At 41.5% G+C, this 26,620-nt stretch overlaps 3 protein-coding genes across 13 annotated transcripts in view; 1 reads left to right on the forward strand and 2 right to left on the reverse strand.

Annotated features, from left to right (window-relative positions):
- Positions 1–21,081, reverse strand: part of LOC123320208 (mitogen-activated protein kinase-binding protein 1) — a 35,427-nt gene extending 14,346 nt beyond the window's left edge. For 4 of the 10 annotated variants that reach the window (XM_044907422.1, XM_044907424.1, XM_044907423.1 and 1 more), the window contains exons 1-4: positions 20,928–21,081; positions 14,991–15,289; positions 14,245–14,355; positions 13,975–14,082 (exon numbers count right to left, since the gene is read on the reverse strand). In XM_044907422.1, coding sequence (XP_044763357.1) covers positions 13,975–14,082; positions 14,245–14,355; positions 14,991–15,077 — 306 coding nt within the window. In that variant the 5' untranslated portion in view covers positions 15,078–15,289; positions 20,928–21,081. Of the gene's footprint in view, positions 1–3,225; positions 3,358–5,344; positions 5,412–11,120; positions 11,354–13,008; positions 13,042–13,974; positions 14,083–14,244; positions 14,356–14,990; positions 15,290–20,927 lie in introns of those variants that run through there. The other 6 variants (XM_044907427.1, XM_044907426.1, XM_044907428.1 and 3 more) reach the window with 6 other exon arrangements.
- A 331-nt stretch (positions 21,082–21,412) lies between these two features.
- LOC123320264 (zinc finger protein 676-like) lies at positions 21,413–22,669 on the reverse strand. Its single transcript, XM_044907528.1, has 2 exons — positions 22,494–22,669; positions 21,413–22,436 (listed from the first exon to the last, which is right to left on the reverse strand). Exons 1-2 carry the CDS (start codon positions 22,559–22,561, stop codon positions 21,530–21,532), a joined length of 975 nt encoding a protein of 324 aa, XP_044763463.1. The 5' UTR covers positions 22,562–22,669; the 3' UTR covers positions 21,413–21,529.
- An 800-nt stretch (positions 22,670–23,469) lies between these two features.
- On the forward strand, positions 23,470–26,611 carry LOC123320274 (carbohydrate sulfotransferase 11). Of its 2 annotated transcripts, XM_044907551.1 has the most exons (4): positions 23,470–23,888; positions 24,964–25,183; positions 25,762–26,019; positions 26,076–26,611. In XM_044907551.1, exons 2-4 carry the CDS (start codon positions 24,965–24,967, stop codon positions 26,511–26,513), a joined length of 915 nt encoding a protein of 304 aa, XP_044763486.1. In that variant the 5' UTR covers positions 23,470–23,888; position 24,964; the 3' UTR covers positions 26,514–26,611. The 2 variants fall into 2 exon arrangements, with proteins under 2 accessions (XP_044763486.1, XP_044763485.1); XM_044907550.1 differs by lacking the exons at positions 23,470–23,888; positions 24,964–25,183 and adding an exon at positions 25,493–25,710.
- Positions 26,612–26,620: the final 9 nt, after the last annotated feature.

The raw sequence follows: 26,620 nt of genomic DNA on the forward strand, positions 1-26,620 counted from the left end.
ATAAACGTATAAGTACATAAAATAATACAGCCATATTGAATGAAAAGTGCACTGTTTCTTCTTTGATGTTTATATGCTTGTAATATTGTAAATTATTTTCGAAAATTAATCAACTGTCGTGATTATTTCGAGAATAACTTTTCCAGGAGTGAAAATCCTTGGGAAATTCAGCAGAACCCCCCAAACATCAGCGTCATAACCTATGTCGAAAGCACAACAAAGATCTAATATACAGATAAGGCGGCTCTAATAGAAATTTATGCAATCCGCGTTAAATTACAACAGTAGACGGTGAAAAATCGGAATGCCAAGCCGCGATTGGCAAATTTGCAGTTGCCCAAGAAACGTTTCCATCTAATAACTCCGGCATTTCACGTAGGACGTTGAAATTCCTACCGGACAGAGACAGATGGCCGACCCGGGCATGATTAATCGAAGCACATAACGTAAAATGTGGTCCAATATCAGAAAACCATTTCCTCGCGTCTTTTTCTTTAACTGGTTCTTAGTAGCAGACCCTTCGTTATGCAAATCCTTCATTTTCCGATCGTAGAAAGTCGATTGGAGCAGATTAAAAGTTTCCCTGTCGCTCGACGACCTTTACCGGCAACAAGTAAATGTTTCCTTTTCCCTTAAAAGGCATTATCGCCTATTATTTAGACGGGATGGTAAACGACCAGATCGCGTGGTCGTACGTCATCTCCTATGACGGAAAGGGCGAGGGTTCAGTGTCGAAAATTAAGAAATAAAAAAAAATACGTTTCCGAGGCGCGCCCGGACGTGAAAATGGGGGGAAATCGAGCGGGAAAATCCCGAGGCGTCGAGATCTACCGGAAAAATTTGATGGAAATCGACGCGAAGGGGCTGAACCGAAACGATCGGAACACTCAACCGACAGCTCCTTGGCCGTAATTTTCAGCATCATCGTTTGATTTGGCTAAAGAAGCGGATAATATTGCAATTTGAGAACGAAATATTGTGAAATAATCTAGTTCTATGATCATGTCATGTGTCATCTAGAAACTGTCAAACTGACAAGTGAAGTTGACAGTGACTTTTCGCTAACCAATGAGGGCGCTACGGGCGCGTTACGAAAGAGCTGCACCTGAGCGCGGTCATTTCGAATGGATCCCAAAACATCTTCATCATTCGTATGTATTACATAATAACCCGAAAAATAAATATTCAACATTCGCTCAAGTACATCGACTCCGAACTATCTAGTTCAAGGGCGTCGATTGCGACTTTGCGAACGCGCGATCAATTTCACCTACGGGGTGGGCGTCGAGATTTTTCGGGCGTTTAGGTGGGCGTCGACGCCCTATCGAGAGTACCGCAGTTTCGAACCGCGAAATTGATAATCGAATCGCGGTGGGCGGTTCGGGACGAGGTCGAAATCGGTGTTATGTTTACAGACGATCGCTCGAATTGATCTGTGCGACGTTTCGCTCTTTGATTCATCTCCAAGGGCGTTGTCTTTAATCGTCAATGACTACCTTAACTACCTTAAGAGTCATAGTTATTTTTTCTAACTATAACACTTCTGACGTAGATATACGCCCAAAAAGTATCTATGACTCTTAAGGTAGCTAAATGCCCATGACTATCTTAACTACCTTAAGAGTCATAGTTAATTTTTCTAACTATAACACTTCTGACGTAGATATACGCCCAAAAAGTATCTATGACTCTTAAGGTAGCTAAATGCCCATGAATATCTTAACTACCTTAAGAGTCATAGTTAATTTTTCTAACTATAACACTTCTGACGTAGATATACGCCCAAAAAGTATCTATGACTCTTAAGGTAGCTAAATGCCCATGACTATCTTAACTACCTTAAGAGTCAAAGTTACTTTTTGGGCGTATATCTACGTCAAAAGTGTTATAGTTAGAAAAAATAACTATGACTTTTAAGGTAGTTGAGCTAGTTATAAGTACCTTCTGACGTAGATATACGCCCAAAAAGTAACTTTGACTCTTAAGGTAGCCAAATGCCCATGACTATCTTAACTACCTTAAGAGTCAAAGTTACTTTTTGGGCGTATATCTACGTCAGAAGTGTTATAGTTAGAAAAAATAACTGACTTTTAAGGTAGTTAGGCTAGTCATTAGTACCTTCTGACGTAGATATACGCCCAAAAAATAACTATGACTCTTAAGGTAGCCAAATGCCAATGACTATCTTAACTACCTTAAGAGTCATAGTTAATTTTACTAACTATAACACTTCTGACGTAGATATACGCCCAAAAAGTAACTATGACTCTTAAGGTAGCAAAATGCCCATGACTATCTTAACTACCTTAAGAGTCATAGTTACTTTTTGGGCGTCAGAAGTGTTATAGTTAGTAAAATTAACTATGACTCTTAAGGTAGTTAAGGTAGTCATAACTACCTTCTGACGTAGATATACGCCCAAAAAGTAACTAAGACTCTTAAGGTAGTCACGGGCATTTGATTACCTTAAGAGTCATATTGACTTTTTGTAAGTATGACTTTTTAAGGTAGCCCTTTGCCCATGACTACCTTAACTACGTTAAGAGTCATAGTTAATTTCTAGGCATTTCTCCATCCCAGAAGGATCATAGTTACAACTATGAGGATTAAAGTAGTCGTGAACATTTGGCTATTTTGGCCAAATGCCCAATAAAAATAGAGAGTCAAAGTTATATATCATTGGGAACCCTTTTAGAATATGGCACGCGTCAGATAGAGGGACAAGAAGCGTCGAAGCATCCCAGACCCACGGGCGATTAGTTATTCATCGAAAGGCAGATGTCGCTGGGTAGGTCCCCATTATTTCCACCCGTGTAATTAGCGGTTAATGATTGATGGGCTCGCTTCCGTAACGTAACCAGAAGGATAACGAATCGTTGACAACGTCGATCGAACCGCTAAATTGCGTTTATCGGACCAGAAACAGGACGGGAAAAGCGGATAGACTATTTGAAGCTTCAAATCGGCGAAACAAATACAGCAATAAAGTACCCAGAAATTATTTAACGTATAACAAAGTAAGAAAATAAATAGGAATATGAGATTTCTGAGATACATCGAGAAATTTCTCACATTTCCCGACCTTCAAATGCAAAATTGAAGCTAAGCCTGGATTTAGGGAAATTTCTCAGAATTACAGTTGTTACCTCCCGACGTCTCAGAATTCGCAATTTCTTCGTATCGAAAGCCAACAAACGACCCTTCTACGCCCAACTCTCAACTCACCAGATACTTGACCAATTCTCTGTGGTACTGCGGTCTGGCACACTCGGCGGCCGTGTTCCTGCAGTCGTCCGCGCCGTCGAAACCACCGAGATATCCCGCCGTAGCGAAGGAAAACATAACGGACCGCAACAACGTCCGATAACGGCGAAGCGATACGCGAATAGGTCGCGACTTTGACACGTTGTGTAATAGATAAAAAAAAAGAAGGTAATTGAGCGCGACTCCGTCCGAGATATTTGTTTTCCGATGCACGGCGACGCGTAGGCAGAGTCGACGATTTGATAAGACGTTGTTAAGTCGCCGATGTTAATACTAGATGGAAGATGTACCATCGGATGTACGAGGTAGGCGCGTAAAGAACTGCATTCTAATGGTGATGAACGAAAGTCGGTGGCGACGTTTAATGGCTTTTTGATAGTTTACGACGCTTAAAAAGGTCGAATAATTAATGAATGAACTTTCTACTAGCTGCATATCCGGTGATATCTGCAAATGTACTAAAAGACCAATTACCAATAATAACTTTGGCTTAGTCGAATCTTCTAACGTGATCCCACTCTGGCCTCCTATACTACCGGACCGATCTCCGCGTGAAAATTCGACGAGCGAAGTTGGGAAATCCGCAACCAGGTGGCGTTGCACGTCTACATACCGACCAATCTGCATACAAACGCTAACATCTGGACGATCTTTGAGTTATGTGCATAAAATTTGAGAAGAATCGAGCGCGTTCTGTACATACAATTGACAGGTGTTTTGTCGCCTTACAAACGACGATGCATTATGCAGAATTATACGCCCTCCGACGACTCTATTATTAGCGATGAGCCGCGGTCGATTTATCGTTTAACGATGGTAAATTGTTCAACACTCCCTGTCACCGTCGTCAATTCGACGAAGAATTATAGGCATTAGCGAGACGGCAGCCGCCTATTCGCTAATAGAAGAAAATAAGAGCGTAATTTCTATCGAGGTTATGCCGAATTTTCGTCTAGATGAATGTAGACCGAACTTATCAATTGGTTAAACGCCCACGCTTCCTGGTTATTACGTGTAGTCCGTTTTAATTACGTTACTTACCTTGCGCGCACGTGAGTCGTTAATTATTAATCAGATGTTAATGTTGCAGAATGCCTTATTATTATACACATGTTACTCGCGAGTTTGATCAGTGTTTCGCCGCATAACCGGTTGGTTAATCGAATTCAGTTCCTACTGCATACGCTTTATTTATCGACCGTAAACTTGAAGGCAACACAATTCGACTCGGTTCGCGTTTTTATTATCTTTTATTCTACTCCACAAATCATAAGAGTAAATCCTTCACCTTTGTCTCCATTCGATGTACGAATTTTTATACTTTCTAATTAGACTATGTCTTGATCGTATGTGATGCCTCATGAGGCATAAACTCTTGTTATATAATGACCCGATATATTGACAATTCAATGCGACGATACTTCTATAGAAGCATATCAATAATAATACCTCAGCTGACTGATGGAATGAATAAGTGGTGTTAAATTAATCCCGCCATCAATATTGACACATTATGTTGTAATGTATGCCTCTAAATGCGACTATGCCTCACTCATATCAATCTATCGAAAAACACATGATGATGTTTGATTGAATACAGTTCAGTCTTATAAAGCACAGCTCCGAAATTGAGGCATCTCGATACGATGATGCCTCCGAAAAGACATAATGACGATGCATCTTTTTAATTTTTCCCCATGAAGGAAATCGATACTGTAAAGGATCAGACTGCTCCTTAAATACGATTTATACCTCTCAATTCGACTATGCCCCAACAGATAATGCCCTCTGAACGAATACAACCGAGTCTTCTAATATAATGAATAGTGAGGCATTCTCACACGACTATGCCTTCAGGAAGGCATAACCAAAAATGTTCGTTCGTTATGCCTCGCCTATAATTTTACTGCTCTGGACTTAAATAATGCTATTTTGGGATATAAGTGTGAATTATGCCCATCAACTCGACTATGCCTCGATGATATCGATGCTGCCGTTTTGTGTTAGGACCTGAGTTATGGTTACATATGCTGTGTTAGCTTGTTTATTGCACTTGGCGCGATGTTAATAACATCTTTACCTTGTACAGACAAAAGACTTCCCTGTCTATGATTGGCGAAGAGTTTCTTGGCATCATCTTGGTCCTGCTGCAGAAACAAAACAGTTTAATTTATAACACCAGATACATGGAGAGGAGATTCTGTGAGTAAATGACGATGATACTGTTATACATTGAAAATCTCATAGAGGTATAAGTTTATGACGCCATATAGACAAATATCGTCTATACATCTCTGGAAATTGGACGAGACGTAGATGATGGGACCGGAGCCAAGGAAGCTGCCACTTCAGAGGCGCCTCCTCTGGCAAGATTCCAGCCGATTCAGGGTTTTTTCGACATCCCTTCAACGGTCGGTACCTAACGTCGTATTAATAAGGTCCGAGATGCATGAGGAATTATTAAATTTGAACGAGATCGATACTCGTCGGCGTGACGAGGGTGTTCAGGTAGTTTTTACCCTCGGAATCTGTTAGAATCGTATCGGTTCTTATCGTCTCCGTGATCGGGAGAGGAATATTTCAGCATCCTTCGCTTCCAGCGAGTGGGAGGCGGAAGGAGTTATCTTTATTTGGAGTTATGTCGGGTTTAATCTTCTTGCGGAATATGAAGCGATAAATTCGCGTCTTTTATGAGATATCTCAAGTGGCAACTATAAATTTTCGTCAGTCTCTGGGATTTTTAATGCAAAATTTGAGTTTCTCGACTAGGACAAGATATTCTGAGGGTACGTGTCATCGGAAAAGTGTCGTTTCCTCCTTGATTGCCATTGATTGACCTCGAATCGCAGTTCTGCGATAACAGGAGGTTCACACGCTTCCACAAACGCGAAGTTTCTTCGTCAGAGACGAGCCTCTCCACTTTCTCCTTACTACCACGACACGGGAACACCCAGATCTTCGCTTTTCTCATTTCACCGCGTCGAACCGGTACCGAACAACCTTATAAGGTCGTCTTGCGTTCTACTACCACGCGCCCATTAACGCTTTCATCACGTCCCGCCCTAGGTTACTGCCCGATTCACTCTTACTTATCGCGACGACAAAAAAAAAGTGAGATTTACGAGCGTCGATCTTGAAGGATCAAGATCAATGTCGTCGAACTCTCCGGTTTGGTCCGGTCCTTATCTGCCTCGTTGCCGAATGAGGACCGTACGATGACGTACGCCATTCGGAAATGTAAACAAACTTTCAGAACGTGGATTTCAATGGTCTTTCTCGAACACTCAACTACGAAGCCTTCCTGAGGTGAAACGGCGAAAAATCCCTCAACTATCCAGACCAATTAGGCATATTTCACCTCGAGGTATCGGCGCCGATCAGCAATTACCGGCAATCAATCAAAGCGACGGCAATTCGTCTAATTTCCAGCAGTTGGAGCGTCGATTTTAATTCGAATCGTCGCGATTAGATCTGGCCTCGTCCTGCGATCGTGGACGATCAATCATCGAGAACCTCAGATAGATAGCAAGCTGCTACACTTTAGAAAATTAGAACAAAGAAAGGAAAGGAACAACGGGAAAAGGATGCCGAGATACCCATGGTTCTTTGATATGTCACGGACGAAGTTCTTGGTACATATCTAGAAGGGAGTGCACTTCTATTTTCCTCCGAAGATGAATTTCTAAACTGACATTCCTCGTCCAGAATGCACCGACGATTATCGGTTGGTCGATCGTAATCAGATCGTCGTCCGAGCAACTGACGACATCATAATTAGAGAGGAATCCTTATTGGCTCTCCTAGAAGCCCCTTATAAGGAGCAAGGATCGCGGAAAAATGAAAATTCCGAGCGCGAAGTTATTCGCCTGCCTTTTACAGCGCGCCGGTTCGAAGAAATCCGAGTCCACGACCATTATCCAATTATTACGTTGATTTATAACTGCTTCGCCTCTCGCCGAGATGACTCGTATCACTGTACGCGATGCCGACCCATCGTTAGACTCTGCGGCCACTCTCCTGTTAATAAAACAGGGTTCTACGAACGGCCAGCGTGGTATTCGCCTACCCGACCACAGGTGGCGCACTTATATGTGTAATACCCGGTACGGCCCTTCCGATTGTTGTTATATGGGCGCCCCAACTAACGGAGAGTCCACAATTGCAGTTGTATAATGTGAGATTGCAAGTGTCAGGTCGGACCTTAGAGAATGGCCGACGTATGTATCGTCTTACGGTCGTGGTAGCTTGGAATTTCATCCGAGAGGCGTAAGCGATACGGCAACCGATACCGCGTTTCTCGGTTCCAGGCGGGCCTCTCCGTCCCGTAACTCAATTCTTCTGGAACGGTCTGGAACGGAGCAAGGAGGACGTGCGTTGTTATTAAGGCAGGCGAAACGTTCAAATTCCACCGCTCGAAATCGCTAATGATAGCCGGACGGTTGCACGGTAGAGAACGCGGGATCGATTGCATCGGTATTTTTTCGCTCGGACGAAGACAATCGTCGAGGCGTGTCGTGCTCATTTACTCATCTCCCTAACGGGTCAAGAAACACTTGGGCCAAAGTGACTCTGTCCATGTACTTCGACACTGCTTGGTGTCCCCAAACTTTACGATAGCCCATCGATGTGGTGGAGTTCCATAAAGAAGGCTTCCGACCACACCGTCATCAGAAAAGATGAGTGAGCTGGTTTCAAGTAACGTTCCACCAGTTATTTGGCGCCCCACGTGTGACAATGGCACACGTGGGGGTTAATTTAGCCTTGCTGGGACTTCCTATGAAGACTCCTTCTGGATCTTAGCTGAATGAAGCTCTTAAATGAAGTTCTCTAAGCTTGAAACGATCGAATCGGGGCTCATTTACTCATCTCCCTAACGGGTCAAGAAACACTCGGGCCAAAGTGATTCTGTCCATGTACTTCGACACTGCTTGGTGTCCCCAAACTTTACGCTAGCCCATCGATTTGGTGGAGTTCCATAAAGAAGGCTTCCGACCACACTGTCATCAGAAAAGATGTGTGAGCTGGTTTCAAGTAACGTTCCACCAGTTATTTGGCGCCCCACGTGTGACAATGGCACACGTGGGGGTTAATTTAGCCTTGCTGGGACTTCCTATGAAGACTCCTTCTGGATCTTAGCTGAATGAAGCTCTTAAATGAAGTTCTCCAAGCTTGAAACGATCGAATCGGGGCCGTAAATCCGTTAGAACTGCTCTCATATCCAGTCTATCGAACTGGCTTCAACAGCCGTCGTATTACCCGAGAACATATCGTGTTAGGAACCTATTCAAACATCCCAGAATTTCCTTCCGGTCTCGCTCTCACCCTGGCGGAAGAACAAGATGATGAAAATCCCTCTCATGCTCGGCCGCGTACCAGATAAATCTCGGATCAAACGGACCGTGCACAGGCTACAATCGTAGATCGTTCCGTGTTGGCGAGAAAGAGGATTACACGCCGAGAGATAGCGATCGACGACGTCCCAGAGGCCACTTTCACTGTTATTATCGTATTCCGATCCACGGCAGGGTAAATCGCTTCATTCATAGGTCGAAGGTGTCCGAAAAATCGGCGAGACAAGGATGGAGCCTTGTGGGACACCTCGACCTAAGCTTTAGGCTCGCCGAGTGAATAAGTCATCGATACCTCGATCGAACCGCCTCCGTTGGATCTGCTGCATCTCGTCGGACGTCACGTTTAAAGGTTGCAAAACGCGACTCCCACGCGCGAGACATTTAAAACACATTACGTTATCCGGATCGGAGTGACCAGTGGAATCGGTCAAGGTCGACGACGAAGAGAAATGATTTCTGCGACGTGAACGATCGAACTAGCGGCGACAAATCGAGCGGAGGCGTTTTATACGGGGTGGTACATTCACGAAACGACAATCTGGAATAGTTCGAATAGGTGGAACGTTCTTCTAGACCGACAAAAGATTCTGGATCGACATTTTCCGGGAAATTCGAATTCCACCGAATGGCCTCCGGGATCCCCAGATTCAGCACCGTTGGACTCTTTCCTTACCGCACCCATTCAGACGGCGAAAGGACCGGTGGAGTATTAAACGGTGAAAGAGGTGTAATTTAAGTAGATGAACCGACTCGAGTTTCACGATCCTCTCGCACGCGATCGCCGTAAGTTAGACCTGTCCCATTCGGCCGCACGCCCCTCACATACACGTCAGTCGACGGCATTCTTGAGGGTCCCGCGACCGGTAAACAAAGGCTCGGTCGCATTGTTCGGTCGGGCGGCACCTTTGACGCCTACAGGGCGATTCCGAGTACCGGCGCGGTCGTGACGTTAACGAGCGCGGTTTCGTGACGAGGCTCCCTCCGAAAACCGTCCAACTTTTACGTCCCACCCCGTAATCAATCGGATTTCTCCCAAAGCGACGTGACTGCGGCGACTGAAACGGCCGAGAAAGGCGGTCGCGATCGATCACATCCGCATGGTCCTTCGAGCCGGATTCCCCTTCGACCTAACCTAACGACCTGTGATCGAGAGATCGCCTACTTTTCGGTCTTTACAACCCCGAAAAACGTTCTTCTCGACGAGATAAGTTTCAATTGCGGCAAGGCAAGGCACGAGCCTCCCCCGAGACCGGCGGCCCTTTCAATATTTCAGGGGCGGAGGTCATCAAATATTGAGAGCGATGGCGCCCCCGGCCGACAGGATAATTCGAGGTTAGAGCGTTTTCTCCAGACTCCCGACGACGACCCCGTTTCGCGGGTTAATTTAACGGTTACCGTTGGAAACCGAGCGAGATGTACTCGGCCGAATGTGGTCTAATTGCGAATTACGCGTTATTAACCTGGATACGACTCCGGAGTGGTTTACCCGACCGCCATAGACGTTTTATTATCGATATAACGCTCGTAAGTAGCCACGACCACGAAAGACATTTCACGAATATAATTTATGTTAGATTTAATAAAACACGTGGTTGGTACTTTTTATTCACAAAGTAAGATGGCGGTCGGTTATCTAGCACGTGGAGGTGCTCTAACAAAGGGTCAGGTACAAAGCGTACCGCCCGACAAGGTAGTTCAAGTAATTGTGTGCTCGGCCTGTGCCAAAGAGAGAGCAGGTGACATTGGAGCACAGAGTTCACAGAGCATAGGTTCTATACTCTTATTCTTCCTTCGACATTCGTCGTCGGACATTATCAGTATATTTTAAGGGGGGTCAAATTAACATTTGCTAACATTTATAATTTATGTAACACCTCTGTCGGTGGTCTAACTACGAAAGACACTGGATCCAATTCTAATTATTCCAGATAAATCTGACACGTTATAATTTGCGGTCGCTACGACAGAAGAACAATCAATCTCTATTCGCCTACCTGTTCCAAATATGTTGGGTTATCTATTGTGGCGACAAAAAAGGCGAACCATCAATTATCCCGCATACCTTCAGGTGTCGCAATGAAGTCAATTGTTGTGGCATTGTGTCGCAAGCTAAAGAATCTACTCGGGCTACGTACAAAACGTCCCATAAAATAGTTGTTGCAACACAAGTAGTTGCATAGAATTAGACGCCACTCTTTTGGTTCGAAATACGAAAAAACAGTGACCAAAAGATTATCTTTCACTTGTTCACGTCACAAGCCTAATGATCCTAACAAATAATCATCGCGATAACAAATAATCTTATCGTCGGTAAAAGCAAACATTGATTCAAGAGTAAGACCACTTATAAGCCGAATATCCAGATAAAATCAGCTCTATTCATAGGCAAAAAAACCGATCCAATCTGATCGCCGCCCTCCCACCCACAATTCGACGAAAATGGCCTTGAAATGAAATGAAACGTTCCTCGAACGGAACCATGGGGTACCCCACGAACGAACTCACCTGCTGTAAATGCATAATCGCCCGCGTAAAAACGACACCACCAGGTTAATCCATCACCAAGGGCACAAAACCATTCTATTTCGGAACCAAGATGGCGATTTCTAAACTGTTTTCTATCGCGCTAAGTTAACCGAAGACTCGGTGCACCGACTATCACCACACTGATCGCCGACGATTACTACCAGAGCGGCGCAAGAACTACTACCGTCGAACCGCGGAATTCCACGCGACGCTCATGCGGAAAGTTTCACGCCTACTGTTTTTCACCTGCCGGGAGACGTATCCCTATGTTTAGCGTTTCTGTTGTTGACGTTGTTAGGTCGGGCGATAACGGTGTAAACATCGACGAGGGGGACGAGACACGAGCCGCCGATTGAGTGTTTTTCGCTGTTACCATTCATCAGATTCGCGATAAAAAAAAATTAGGTGACATGCAAACTTCCTTTCTTGGCATTACATTTCAATATGCTCGATTGTTACAATTAAAGTCTACGCTCATTGCTCTCCGTTTCTCCTCTTTCGACGGATTGATATATTGTTGGTCCTTCGAGCCGGATAACGCAAGTACGTTCGCAGACGTCAACCCGTCATGAATATGCACGACCGATGCGTTTTTTTCTGCGTCTTTCTAGCTTCCGTTCAGATTTTCTTTCGTTCGTCGGTTACATGGACATTTCCTGTCGCGTAAGCGCGAGCGAATATGGTCGTCGTCCATATAAACACGACGATCGGGAGTGAACAATAATTGGCATTGATTTCCAATGAGCCCGATCGAGGCAACAAAGGTAAACGTTCTCGAGCGTGTTGAGAGCGGAAAATTTCCTCGCTTCCCGCTAAGAAAAATAACCTTTTATGTCGATGCCGGACCGTATGGTTCGCGATCGACGTGATTTGTCGTCGGGGACATTCTCGCGAAATGCCCAGGCATCCTCTACACCTGCAGATTTCAATCAATTTCTTGTTATTTCAATCATGAAAGGTTATAGCAAGCAACTGGGCATTTATTCCTGATATAGCTTCACTCGAATAACTCACTTGATCTCTTCAACTTCAATCATTCGACCAACTTATCAGGCAGCCGTTGAAGAAGGCATTTCACACAGTTAAAGAATATTCGTACATTATCACACAACTGTTCATTCCACAGAGGATTCAACACACTATAAGTGGGGCATTCACATATTACCACTTACTGAAATATTCCATGAGGCATTTCACACAGAAAGTATTTGTATTCTATACACGACATAACGTTCGACAGCTGGTCAACAAGGCATTTCACTCAGTTCACGAGTGAGGCATTAAATTAACGAAGATAATCGCGAGGCATTTGTCACAGTTTATAAGTGAGACGTTCACACACTATCTCAATAAAGAAATCCTTCACAAGGCATTTCACACAGAAAAGATTCATATTTTAACTCTTAGCTAGACATTCACACACCATCGACGCTCTCTTATCTTATAACAGTTAATGAGTGAGACATTCACACACTATCTCAATCCTTCACAAGGCATTCACACAGACGAATGAATGAGACTCATACACTCATCAAGTCATTCTAATCGAAAAATTTTTGTGCGGCATGCACACAACAACGAGGCATTCCACTCAGTGTAAGAGTGAGGCATTGAATTAACGAAGATGATCGCGAGGCATTTATCACAATTAATCAGTGAGACGTTCACACACTATCCCTCAATGAATAAACCCTTCACAAGGCATTTCACACAGAAAGATTCATATTTTAACTCTTCGGTAGGCATTCACACACCATTGGCGCTTTCTGACCTGCATTAGGGCAGTTGTGAGACAACTTTTATCTGGGGCATCCACACACCCTAAAAAACAATCAGAGCATTCCAGATCAATCAGAATGAACCTTACCACGTCTAGCTGCTCCATTTAATCCCGAATCCAGACAATATTCCACAACACAAATGCACACCGAAACTACCACCGTGGTCCCTCGACACAGAGATCCATATTTCCACCGACGCAACGGAGAAACTCGAAAAATACTACGTAATAGAGGGAAGATGAGCCCTCGGGATTTCCCGAATACCTGAAGCTGGAGTTTCGAGTGGAACACAATCCCTCGCGATCGACAAACAATCGGATAATCCTGGAAAATTCGAAAGGTCCGTTCAGGCCGCCGATTCCGACGTCAATCGCTACGCGACAAGACCAGAAGGTACATCCGAAAGGTAACGGGTAACAACCGTCGTCGCCGTCGACGACGCGGAGTTACGACCAAAAGACGCCGTCTTGCATGCTAATGAGGCGTTAATAACGGTCATACGAGGAGACGACAAGAAACACAGAAATTAGTACGTGACCGCCAAATCCACTGATACGCTGTCGCGTAATGGGTTGAAGTTTCGAAAAGTTGGCCGAGTTCGAAACACCAGGCATTCCCACAAACTGCTGGCTTCCAGTATTAATAGTACAAGACATTTATTCCCTCATTCCCAACATCGAGATAAGTCGACCCCACAAATTTTGTCTAGTGTGTGAATGCCTCAACACCGAATCAACAATGTGAACCGAAGTAACAACCCCAGTAATCATTCCACAAACATGAAAACAATGACAGTTGTTAGTCAACGAGCTTCTTCACACGACCAAAGGCATTCACACACATCACAACATTAGGTCACTTCACACACAGCTTGAATTGATCCATTCAAACATCGATTCTCCCTCTATTAACCGTTGGTTCGTGGGAATGCCTCCAGAGAGGCATCCCGAAGGCATTTCACGCAATTTCTCGAGACGACGCAGTTCTTTCGAGGCATCAGTTCTCGTGAGGCATTCACACACCGAGATCCTTAACGGGAGAAGAAATCTTACCGGTCTCCTCTGAGAGGAACTCAGGCGTTTCGCTTCTTTCTTCTCCGGTCTATCGTCTTCCGTTTTCTTGACCGATCCAACGGACAGAGATCTCTTACCAGCGGAAACCTTAAAAATTCATCAACTGTACATTTGTCGGATCAACTGGAGCGTCCAAGGTCGATTGAAAATTACGAAATCTCGGAGAGGTGGCAACGTCTCCGCGGCCTTCAAGGCCGAATGAGATCCTGACGTTTGTTTGGATTGTCACGTTTTTTTTTCTATTCTCACCTTAGCGAACGACGGTTCCTGTCTGTTCTTCAGGATTTTTTGCAACGAACAACTCCTGCTATAAGGCCTCTTCAGTGTCACAGTGGACACGATCCGTTTTTGCTTGACGACCTTGAAGGAATCACATGGTTTAGATCGTGATGAACGTTCTGAATAATTCATAACTTCGAGAAACATCGCATCATCAATGTTCGACACGAGTTTGAAGGTTATTCGAGCATATGGAGAAAAACGCGAGTCCAAAAAATGACCCCTGAGGATCACCATCGATACGAGTTGATATGTAAGAATGGATAGTGGAAGGTTTACACTTGCTGATGGCAAATGTACGAAGTGAAGATCGTTTGTAACCCGATTTGGGGTTAGAATTCGTGTTTACTTTTGGGAATAAAACTCCATGATAACAGAAAATTTTATTGAACGAGTATAAAACATAAGTCGAGAATGGAGCACTTGCTGGAGATGTTTTCTGCTTTTCCAACCAGTTGATTCAAGGTTACACCTGGATATCCCACAGCTGAACGTATTCTTGAGGTAGATTTTCTTCGTCCAATCTGTCAACTGTCAATTTCTCACTGAAAACTCGTGGAACACACTCCCGTCCGATCTAACCAACCTCAGACTTCTCAAAAAGAGGAAAAACCTCGCAAGGACCTTAACTCGCTACCAAGCTTCATTCCCCGGATGATTCTCATCGAAAAAAATCATCTCTAGCTCTCAGATTTCGACGCTAGCAAAATACTCACCCTGTCAGTAATCCTCTCCTCCGGCTTGCCCCTCTTCAGGCTCGGCGCTCGTATCACCTTCTCCTTCGGGTTGTCCACCTCATCCATCCTACGACGCAGGCTCGCTCATAGGTACCGGTAGGCGCTTGTCGTTCGTCGGCGGTATGCAGGTTAGGACTGGTTGGTGGGGAGTGGGGGTAAGCGGCTTGGTGGCGAACACGATCGTACGAGCACGGGGAGGAAGTTCGCCTGAAAAACGGACGGGAAAAGAGAGAGGGTATATTTTAGGACACGCACGATCTCGGTGCGAAGACAGAAACCTGAAAAGTGAGAAGATTAATGTCGCCTTCAAAGAGAAACTGTTGAATTTTCGTAAAAATTCTTGAAGATCTTCCATGCTACCCTGGAAAAATAATACTAAGAGTGTATGTGTTTAGATATGGAAGCTAGAACCAATATTTTCATTACTAATTTTCACTAGGCAAGTTGAATATGCATCAATAAAGACAATCATTTCAACTTGTTGGACTCGATTTCTTCGCTCCACAATGAGCCATTGTTCTCAGAGCACCCCAGTTATTATCCCACATTTTATCGCCAAATGATTAATTGATCGATAACGGTGATTTATTGTTAGTTAACACGACGGATCCGCCGTTTCACTTTCATAAATTACACAGAGAAATTCCACTTTTCTCATCGGTTCTCAGCGAATTCCATTCGGCGTATTTCACTCGTACCTGTTATCCTACCCAAAAAATCTAGATGAACCCACACTTGTAAACATACGATGCTCAGAAGAAGAGCATGGAAAATTTGACAGCTTCTTCGGGAAAAAATTAAACTTTTGACATCTGTCACCAAAAAATAGACCATAGACAAGAAAAATAGTCAGAGATACAAATAATACTAGACGACAGATAGAAAATAGAGTCACAGATACAAATTCTAACAGACCACAGATCAAAATATAGTCACAGATACAAATACTAATAAACCACAGATGAAAAATATGGTCACAGATAAAAAATAACAGACCACAGATAGAAAATAGAGTCACAGATACAAATTCTAATAGAACACAGATCAAAATATAGTCACAGATACAAATAATAATAGACCACAGATGAAAAATATGGTCACAGATAAAATAATAGCAGACCACAGACAAAATTCGAGGGTGAGAACATTCACTCCACCGTAGGAAGTTATAATTATATAGTTAATCCGTATTTTTCGGTTCCCCAGGTTCATCAACCTTGTGGAAGCCAACAAACGTCTCGATTAAGCTAGGAGATCCTCCGACCTCCAAAACAAATCCAATTTCGCGGAAGAACGTCCTTGAACTTGAACTTTGTTACCCTCAAATAATAACAGCTTCTATTTCGGCGGACACGCAAGTCGCAGAAATTCGCGCAGCGAGTAATTAATTTAGATCGCGGGTAGTTAAGGTAGACCGACGTGAAATGGCAATCTCGCAAATCTAGAGAGATAGCTATTTCATCGCCTTTTTTTTCTAGCCAGCTACGCGTGTAGAAACCATATTACGCTCGTCATAACCATAAAATGATAACATGAACATATGTGAATATTCCCCTTGTGAATAGATAAATTGTTCTGCGATTCCGGTATGGAGTTTTTACTCCAAGGTCTTCAAACCCTTGTTAGGGATTATTGGCCAGTCTATAGAATCAGTAGGAAAAAGAAGAAGTACAGAAAATGTCAAATTGAAACATAGACTAAGATGTCTATGTCACATACCTAAGATCATAGACTCTTGAATTTCTGACGCTCTATGGTTGACAACGACATCTAACCGACATAGAACTTTCGTTATTCTTCCTGTGATGGATTCCGAGGAGAAAGACTTCAGAATTCTCCGGTATAATTGAAGCTCCGTCGATTTTACACTTTATCGAGCGTAAAACAATGCGGCGATCGCTGTTTGCGACGTCCGCGCTCCAAAAATAGCGATGCAAAGAGAAATAATCGTCTCGTCCGATCTCTTTCGGGATGCGCCTGCAATTTCTTTTTTTTTTCGACCACGCTTTAGCGAAGATGATGCCATTAAGTTAATGGAACGATCGTGGATAATTGCCGGTAAGTGAAATTACACATTACACGGTTTTTTCAACCTCGAAATTCGACCTCCAATCGGGCACCGTCCGTACATGCATCTTTTTTTTATAAATTATTCAGATGTTAGGCAAAATAAGTTCATATTCAATTAGGTGATCTATGATGGTGGATGCCAAATCCTTCTCCATCCTAACCACTAACGTCAAATGTCAAAAGTCAATGTCAAATGTCATTCAGTAGGTCAATAACCTCAATTTTCGTAGATTCTAGCAAGGGAAACAAGGAAGGGTTATCTGAATCCGAGGGCTAGTGAACCCAAGTGTGTGGTTGAGCCATAGATAAACTACTTGTCCGCAATGATCCATAGATGATAACAGGATTATTCTGTTTGCCTTGTTACTACACAATTACAAATATTACGGGTAACGATGAAAAACGTACGAATGGAACAATAAACCCATTGTTTTTCGATAAGAGGCGTTGAACATACCGGTGTACCTTCGAATACAATGACATTCAATAACGTTGGTATGTTTCGGGTAAGTGGACAAGTTGAAACGTCCTTAGAATAGAACGTTCATTTTCAAAAACGAACGAAAAATAATTGTAATGTATGACAGGGCTGTCTCCCTGGTCATGCATTAGCCTTTGGCCAGTTTTTTAATAACTGGTCTCCAATTTTGTGAATGTCATGAATGACGCTGTGATTTTCATCTTGACATATTCTCGAATCAGACCACGATGAGTAATACACATCTTTCTTTGCATTCCGCAATCTGGATAATCACAGAACAAAGGTGCGAACGTGTGAAAGGGTCTGGTTTTTCCGGAATGAATCACGTCTGGAATCCGATTCTGAAAAACCTTCCAATTTGGACAGGTCTTTGTCTTGTTACCGCGATTGTCCCACTGCTGGTTCGTCGACACCGTCAGATAAGCGGGTACGAAAATAAAGCGGTAAATGTCGAGGGTTGTATATGATGCCAAGGAAGAGGAGGTGATTTCCTAATAGGAGAAAGGTATAATGAGTTTGCCAGATAAGCTAAACGCATCTCTGGGTTGAGACACTGCAACATTTCAAGCAGAAATTCATGCAGTTTTGTTATCGAGAACCTGAGAAGACATAGAGACAAGGGCGTCCTCATAAATACACTGACAAGCAGTTACAGCTCAAGTGGTGGCTTAGATATCTGTTAATAAAGGCTCGTGAAGGCTCTAGAAGATTTCTTCTTCATCTTAGACCTCTTTCATGGGTCCTCATCCTCTACTTGGGGTAGGCTAGATCAAGATAAGGTACCAATCATCATGCCTTAGTTCCCTAAGGTAATGCTTAGGAGTAAAGCAGCCCCTCTGGCAAAATATCGACTAAAATTCCTCAGACAATCTGGCAAGATGAAGGCACACCAGCCAGAGACCTTTCAGTCCATCACAAAGCTAAGGTATGAGTGAAGATAACGCTATGGTGTACAAGATACCCTTAATAAAATCGTTTCTACACGGATTTCGAAACAGCCTGACGTTACGAGGGCGGAAAAGACAAACACAATGTTGCGAGATGGATAACTGTTAAAACAGAATTGTATCATTTCTCACGATGCCTTCGAACGCGCGGATTTCAATCTGAGGACCTTGAAGTGAGTAAGAAAAAATCATACACGTATGAATTCATGAGACAGGAACCCATAAGAGAATATATGTACAAATCGCATTATATATATATATATATATATCGGTTTCATAACGTCTTTCGTCGTTGTCCGATGCCTAATTTCCATGACCTTCTGTCATTCCACTGGTTTTCTGTCAGATTTCTTGCGCTCATCGCTTTCGAAACCCCCTCCATCCACGTCTTTCTTGGTCTTCCTCGTTTTCTTCGATTTGGTGGTACCCATTCCAGGATCTGCTTTGGTAGTCTGGTGTTATCCATCCTCTGCACGTGTCCATACCAAACAAGTTGTCTTCGTTCGATGTCTGTCATGAGAGATCCTTCTACTCCCATTCTTGCTCGAACATCTTCATTCCGTATTCGGTCTTTTCTTGATATTCCTAGTGACCTTCTGAACACATCCATTTCGGTAGCCTCCAGTTTCCTCCTATTGTTCTCTGTAATTTTCCACGTTTCTGCGCCATACAATAAAGAACTTTTTATCATCGTATCATAGATGTTATATTTTCGTTTTTTTTCCTATTTCGCTGCTCCAGAAGACTCCATTCAAACAAGAGATGAGACCCCTGGCTTGGTTGATACTTTTTTTTATTTCTCGATCGTCCCTGCCTGTAATATCAAACTCCACACCCAAATATGTGTAGCTGGTGCAGGCAGCGATTTCTTCTGTATCGAGTTGGATGTTCGATAATTCACCTCCGATTGGTAAATATTTGGTTTTTTTGGTATTGAGTTCTAAACCCCACTCTTCATACTCTTCCTGCAATTTTCGGGTCATGTATTCCAGGTCTGCCTTGTCATTGGCAATGATCACTTGGTCGTCCGCAAACTGTAATGTGAACAGGCAGGTGTCTCCCAGGTATATTCCCATCCCTCTACATTTTCTTTTCCAAAGAGATAAAGCTTTGGCCACATAAATTTTGAAGAGTGTTGGAGATACGCAGCATCCTTGACGTAACCCTTTGTTGACCGAAAAACTTCGCGACAGTCGATTGCCTATTTTTATTCTGGATTCTGAGCCATTATACAGATTCTGAAGAGCTGTGATTAAGGTTTGATTGATATTCGACTGCTGTAATACTTTCCATAGTTGCTTAACCGGTACCGTGTCATAGGCTTTGTGAAGGTCTATAAACATAAGATGAGTTTCCTGGTTTGTGTTCATTCTTTTCTCTATTAATTGTTTCAAGCAGAAAACGTTATCAGTGCATGTTCTATCAGCTCTGAACCCAGATTGTTCCTCCTCCTCTTGATCGCTGTATTCGGATTCTATAAGATCTCGGAGAATCCTTCCATAGAGGCGACTCATTGGGCTCGTCACTGAAATGCCTCTATAATTACCACAGTTCAGTTTATCTCCCTTCTTATGTATTGAGGAAATATAGGCTATTTTCCATTGTTCTGGTATTGGAGCACCATTTATGAACTTGTTCACACACCAGGTCAGGGCCGCATTATGCGGATTTAAAACGTTCATTTAAAGGACACTCAGTTCCTCGGTTTTAAGTAGATCATTTTTTTTATGTACAAGCTAGTTGTTTTTACTGTGTTATGTAATTCAGTTCCTGTTCTATACATCTATCAAACAAACACTCACGAAAAAAGACCTTATCATTCATGATAATCATAGTATTCAAACAATAAGAGCAGGTACTTTAAATTCCTCAATCTTCATTCAATAACAAACAGGTAGAATTCCTCCTGACCCATCTTCGAAGAAGGCTTTTTTTAAATAGGCTCTACATTATTCAAGCCCCACACTCACAAAATAATGATTTACTCACACAACATTCAGTTGAGCCCGAGCAAAATACTATTGATTTATTTCCAAAACATTGTTTCACACTGTAAACAAACAGTATTCTTCGCGTTCTGGGTAACATTCAAGTACGTCGTGTTGAATTTGAATAGGCATGTTTTTTAAGAGGAATAACGAACTTGCTAATGAGCTGGAAAATTTCAAGGTAGAATGAGCTATTGTAACCATTATTTGAGAAATAACGGAGAGTTCTGACTGAAAGATAAGAAAAAACAAGGTGTCACCAACCAATTAAAAAACGATACACTATCTAATCCTTCGACGAATCCTGAAAATCGTTCCAGGAATTCTTTAAAAAATTTGAAATGAAAAGTATGTTTTAGACTGCGGAAACCTAGTTTCAATTCGACATTTTCTGTTAATCCCATCAGAAAATAATGAGAATTCGACTTACAAGTTGCAACACGAAAACAAACTTTCATAAAACACTATTCACAACGAAAACAAACCAGGCGAATTCTGTTAATGACGTTAGACATGTTGAGATACCAACGGAGATCTCGCCATTTTTGGATTGTCCCGTACCATAGAATTGCGTAAACGTCAGATTTGAGATTTCGATCTGACGTCTATGTCACTCTATGATTCGTGCGATTTGATCTACTGGAATATAAACCTACTTAGACAAATGAACTATGGAAAACTATATTCTGTGGTGCCACAGAGTTTTTCCAACTTGTCCCGATTACCGCGCTACCACTTGACAAAATGTAAAAGATCTGTTTGAAACTGAAAGGGTTCTGTGACATAGACATAGTTCTGTGAGAATTAACACAGGGCAGGCAAATTCAAGAAAGGGATCTTCACACTCCGAGAGTTAGATTCGCTGTAAGACAAGAAATTGTTGGACAACTTAAAGGATAAATAAACTGAGTGGAATTTGATGAAATTCTTATTTATTCCTAACAGGAAAAAAATTTAAGAAATTCTGGGAAAAATAACTATGCATCACTGATTCAAATGTTCAACTAGAGTATGTTTTTCAAGAGCATGTTTTTAATTAGTAGTCAGTCCACGCAAGTGACACTTTAATTGTTTCCCTTTGGAATGAACAGATTTCACATGTATACCTAGATCCGATTTCTGGTTGGCTGCAAATTGGCACATCTGACATTTGTGTGGCTTCAAGTTCAGATGAACGTTATTTATATGTCTCTTTAGGACCGAAGGTGTGTTTCCAACATATTCACAAAGGTGACATTTATACTGTTTCAATTGCAAATGGATGCCATCGATGTGGTACTTCAATTGGGTTTTTCGCGAAGCGGCATAATCGCAAAACTGACACTTGAACTGCCTCAAATTCAGGTGAACAGCATTTGTATGCATTTTGAGGATCGATTTGATATTGGTCTCATAATCGCAGAATTTGCATTTATAATGTTTCAATTTCAAATGAACAGAATCTATGTGAGTTTCCAGGCAAGTTTCCAGTTTTGTAGTGAAAGAACACTGGGGACATTTATATTGTCTCTTGATTGAATGAACAGATTTGACATGTCTGCTTAGATTCCCCTTGTCATAGGCGGCATAGCTGCAAGATTCGCACTTGTAACGCCTGAGATTCAAATGAACACTTTGAATATGTCGTTTCAGTTTACTTTTAATTTTGAAAACTACATTGCACTTGTCGCATTTGTGTAGGTTCCTTATCCTATCATCGGAACATGAATTATTTGGAAAAATCTCATCTTGACTCGAATCGATATCAGTATCTGAATGAGTTGAACTGCTCACATGTTTCGTGACATGTTCAATTTGTCCTAAATCACTATCACTTTTAAGAACATATTCTTTCCTATCGTATACACCATTTTCATCAATAAATTGTTCGTGAATATCTAAGACATCTGAACTTTCATGATGGACTTCACTGTTACCACTTTCTATCTTTAGCTGAACACTGAAACAAATTGAATTCTGTACCAATCAAATAAGAGGGAGGCTGTTGTAATCATACTCTGTAACAGGATTAAACGGTTCTTCCTTGATTTCAACGTTTTGATGATTGATGGGGGTACAATCCATCCCACAGAAAGCTACAAATACTCAATATTGCACTAAGAAAATTTTTATAACAAAAAAGATAAGGTAAGAGTTATGATATGTTATAATATCAATCAAGATGCATAACTGATATAAAAAAAAAATTAAAAATTATCATCAGCGATATGTCATGTCCTAATCATAGAAAACCAAATGACAGATTGAATGAGATGTCAGAGTTACACAGATTGAATCTGTGAATCTATGGAATGACCATAGATTCACATTATTCAAATCGTGTTACTCTTTAATCTGTGGATTGTGCACAGAACATGGGGAGTACTTACCATAGAACTGAGTTGAAAGTGTATTACTTTTTCTGTGGGTGCAACCACAGAGGCATATTGGAACAAGCACAGAACACATCATCATCGAAACAGAAAATCACTAATCATAAAAAACAATATATTGAACACAGAGCAAAAAGAGATATTTTCAAAGAGAAACAACTATCTATTGAGTCTGTGATTCGATATAGAATAATATGTCCGACGTCTGTTATTGACCTTGTTTTTTTTGTACATTTTCATATGACTGAAATCTAGGAAATTGCTGTATATAGAAATATATACAGATTTCAAGAGATTCTAAGAAAAGCTGAATGATTAGAAAATAGAGGTCATATCATTCCTATTTTGTTGATTCCTAGGCGAATAATTGGATAACGATATGTTGAAAATGCAACTCGTGTATTGATAACTTATCGATAAATATAAACACTGACTCAAATTTCATTACCTACGTAGGTGATTCAAAAAATCAATCATGTCCGATGCCCGTTATCGAAGATAAATTCATTCGAATCGTTTAAATCGATTGTCCAAGACACAAAACTTCTTTGACTGCCCCCGTACAGTAGATATTATCTTTCTAGAGGTAGCAATTCCACAATTTCGTAGTACGGAACACTGAAGCAACTCAAGGGGGGATTCCTACCTGTCCGCTAGAAGTAATCACCTGTTTTCGCCGTTAATTGCATGCAGTATTCGGTCGGACGACTGTCTAATTTGTCTTTAAATTTCCAAAGGTATCTTCCTTGCTTTTCAACGATGGCAAAATAATTCAGGAATTTACAGAAGGCCGACCACTTTTCATCGCATTATCAAAGTACCAAATCGATTAAGCGTCATATAGTGAGGCCTCTGTTAAAAAAGTGTTACTCGGTTCGGAAAATTGGTGAGATGTTGCTTTTGATTAGTTCGTCCTACTCAGAATTAATGAGAGGTCGATTCAATCGGATCTTTCAATGAATACTTCGATAGTTTTTTATTACTAACTAGAGCGCACCAAATCCAGAGGGAATCTAGTGGTAAGTTTGATTTTAACACCGCATGGATTAGGGAAAGAAAAATTTTATGGTAGAATTCTATAGTTTTCATTGTAAACTAAAAATCTTCTGCGAGAATTAGAGGGCCATAATTATACTGAACATTTTTATTCGCTTCGCGAAAAATGACCAACTTTCACTCACATTGACGCATAATTCTTGATTTTTCGCTCTTGGTCCCTCGATGGCTAAAGTTGGAAATGATCTCCAGGAGATCCCTTAGCAGCCCAGCCCAAAAAGGGACAAGACTGTGCTCTAAGACCTTTCGATCATTTCTTTTCTTCGACCTAGAGGTCACCTTAGTCCCCATTTCTTGTTTCTGAAATGAAAATATCCAATTTAGATATTGCTACGACATGATTTTTTTTTATGTTTACTGTAATTTCAAATCTTCTCTTAGGACTTCGTAATAACCCATATCCAGTTTCCACACCCAGCGCAAGACAATAATTCGTTTGAAATAACGAAACATAAATTGAGATCAGAATATATTAACTTCAAATTTTCTTTCGTTATTCACCTAACGCTAGCATTTTCGAAAGGTAAATGATGATTAGAAAAGACGCCATATTAGACGAAGCGTGGGCTTCTGAATATGAGATTTTTACTTAAGGAATCTTTCCTACTGAAACTCCACGGATTTTCTTAATTTTACGCTTGAAATAAAGCAAACGTTCCAGTGCGTTTTTCTACTTTTATATCGCCCCCATTATACTCACCTCATAAATTGTATTGAAAATTTCTCTTGAAATTCACAACACATTTTCACGAAGAAACCGAGTAACTAACTGCAATTGTTTCTAGAGACGCTGGCATAGAGAAAAGCAAAAAAATTTCTATGTCTGCTGGGGATGGGGGTAGGAAATTTTCAAATTGGCCAGGTGAAAATTTTGCGCATGAACACAGATTAACATGATAAATCTATGATATTCGCAAAATCTCTATGCGCAGACGAACTAATTACTTAACCTAAGTTAATAGCCTAAATAATAATAAACTAATTTCTTATCTCTTGAAGCTGTATTAAATTCATTATCTATAAAATACTCATTTGCAGAATGGATGACTTAGACAAGGAAATCGAAAACTTGAGTCACGAAGATCTATTAGAAATTACTCAAAGCATCCTCAAAAGATTGATAGCTGCAGATTCTCTTTTGAAAGATTTGCCTTTAGATGTTACAACAGATGAAGTGCTGTCGCAAATTGCTGTAGAACAAGGACAGTCCATAACTGTTACAATTTTAAGAGGCTCAGACTCTCCGGTTGATGTTGTCGTAAGAAACTTTTATGGTTTGGTTGAGATTTTCATTAATGACGAGTTTTTTCAGATTCCTCAACAAGGAGCCACAGTTAAAGACTTGAAACAGGCGTTTCAGCGTTCATTCGCTTTAAAGCAACAGAGATCAAGAAATAAAACTAAAATATCGTGGAAGTACGTTTGGAAAACATACAACTTCCAATTTGAAGGCATGCAATTGAAAAAGAATAGTGATCTAGTATCTAACTATGGAATAACTAACAGGTCGCAAGTCAGATTTGTCAAACGATTAAATGATAAAGGAAGAAGATAACAGAACAGGTGATGACAGGGGTTTCCATTCTAGCGGTGGGCATTTTGTACATATTAATGATAGGATTTAGTGATAGTCATCCATGGTTGGAGCAAATATCTAGGCAAGAGACTTTGATTAACGGTTGTTCCAAAATACAGCCTGCAGAAATTGAGGAATTGAAACTTTCATCGTTGGATCATATTCTGGTGGACCAAAAACACAAATTTCTATATTGCTATGTACCCAAAGTGAGTAAGTGAATGCCCAAGAAGTATGCTTTTTTCAATTTATTATTTTAGGTCGCTTGTACCAATTGGAAAAGGGTTATGATGGTACTTACTGGTTCCTCAAACGTTACAAACCTCTTGGAAATTCCTTCGAACGAGGCTCATTCCGAAAATTCTACACTGAGATTATCCCAGTTTCCCTTCAAAGAAGCTACGGAGTACCTGAAGACTTACACAACATTCATGATGGTGAGACATCCAATGGAACGACTCCTGTCAGCTTTCAGAAACAAATTCGAAGGGAATTTAACAAGTTCCAAGTATTTTCAGGTTAGTCAAATCTCACTGTTAACTCTTCAATACCAACTTAGAACGGTTTGTTTCAGAGAAGGTATGGAAGGCGTATTATAAAAAAGTACCGTCTTCTGGGGTCTAAAAATTATAGGAAGCAAGAACAATCTAGGAGACCATTGGGATCGGACGTTACCCTCAACGAATTCGTCCAGTACTTGATCAACGAAGGTCTCAAATCTAACGAACACTGGACGTCCATCTACGATCTTTGTCACCCGTGCAAGATAAACTATACCTTCATCGGAAAATACGAACACCTCACCGAAGATACAGAGTCTATTTTGAGCATAATAAAAGCTCCACCTGTGAAGTTCCCAATGACCAATTCGGCTCATACCAAATCCAAAGTCAGGGAGTATTTCCAAATGTTGCCGTTGAAATACATGCATTCTCTCTACACTTTATATAGAAATGACTTTTTGTTGTTCGATTATAATCTGGAGTCAGTGTTGGGATATGATTTTGGCTAAATTTTTTCGAGAGGATTCTGGGAATGAATCTTGATGACGACCAACTGTGATGACTAGTTGTAATTAGTTTTAATAAAGGCAATTTAAGTATTAACATACTTTATTAT

This window comes from Coccinella septempunctata, chromosome 9 (assembly GCF_907165205.1).
Source record: "Coccinella septempunctata chromosome 9, icCocSept1.1, whole genome shotgun sequence".
In the NCBI taxonomy this organism is placed as follows: Eukaryota; Metazoa; Arthropoda; class Insecta; order Coleoptera; family Coccinellidae; genus Coccinella; species Coccinella septempunctata.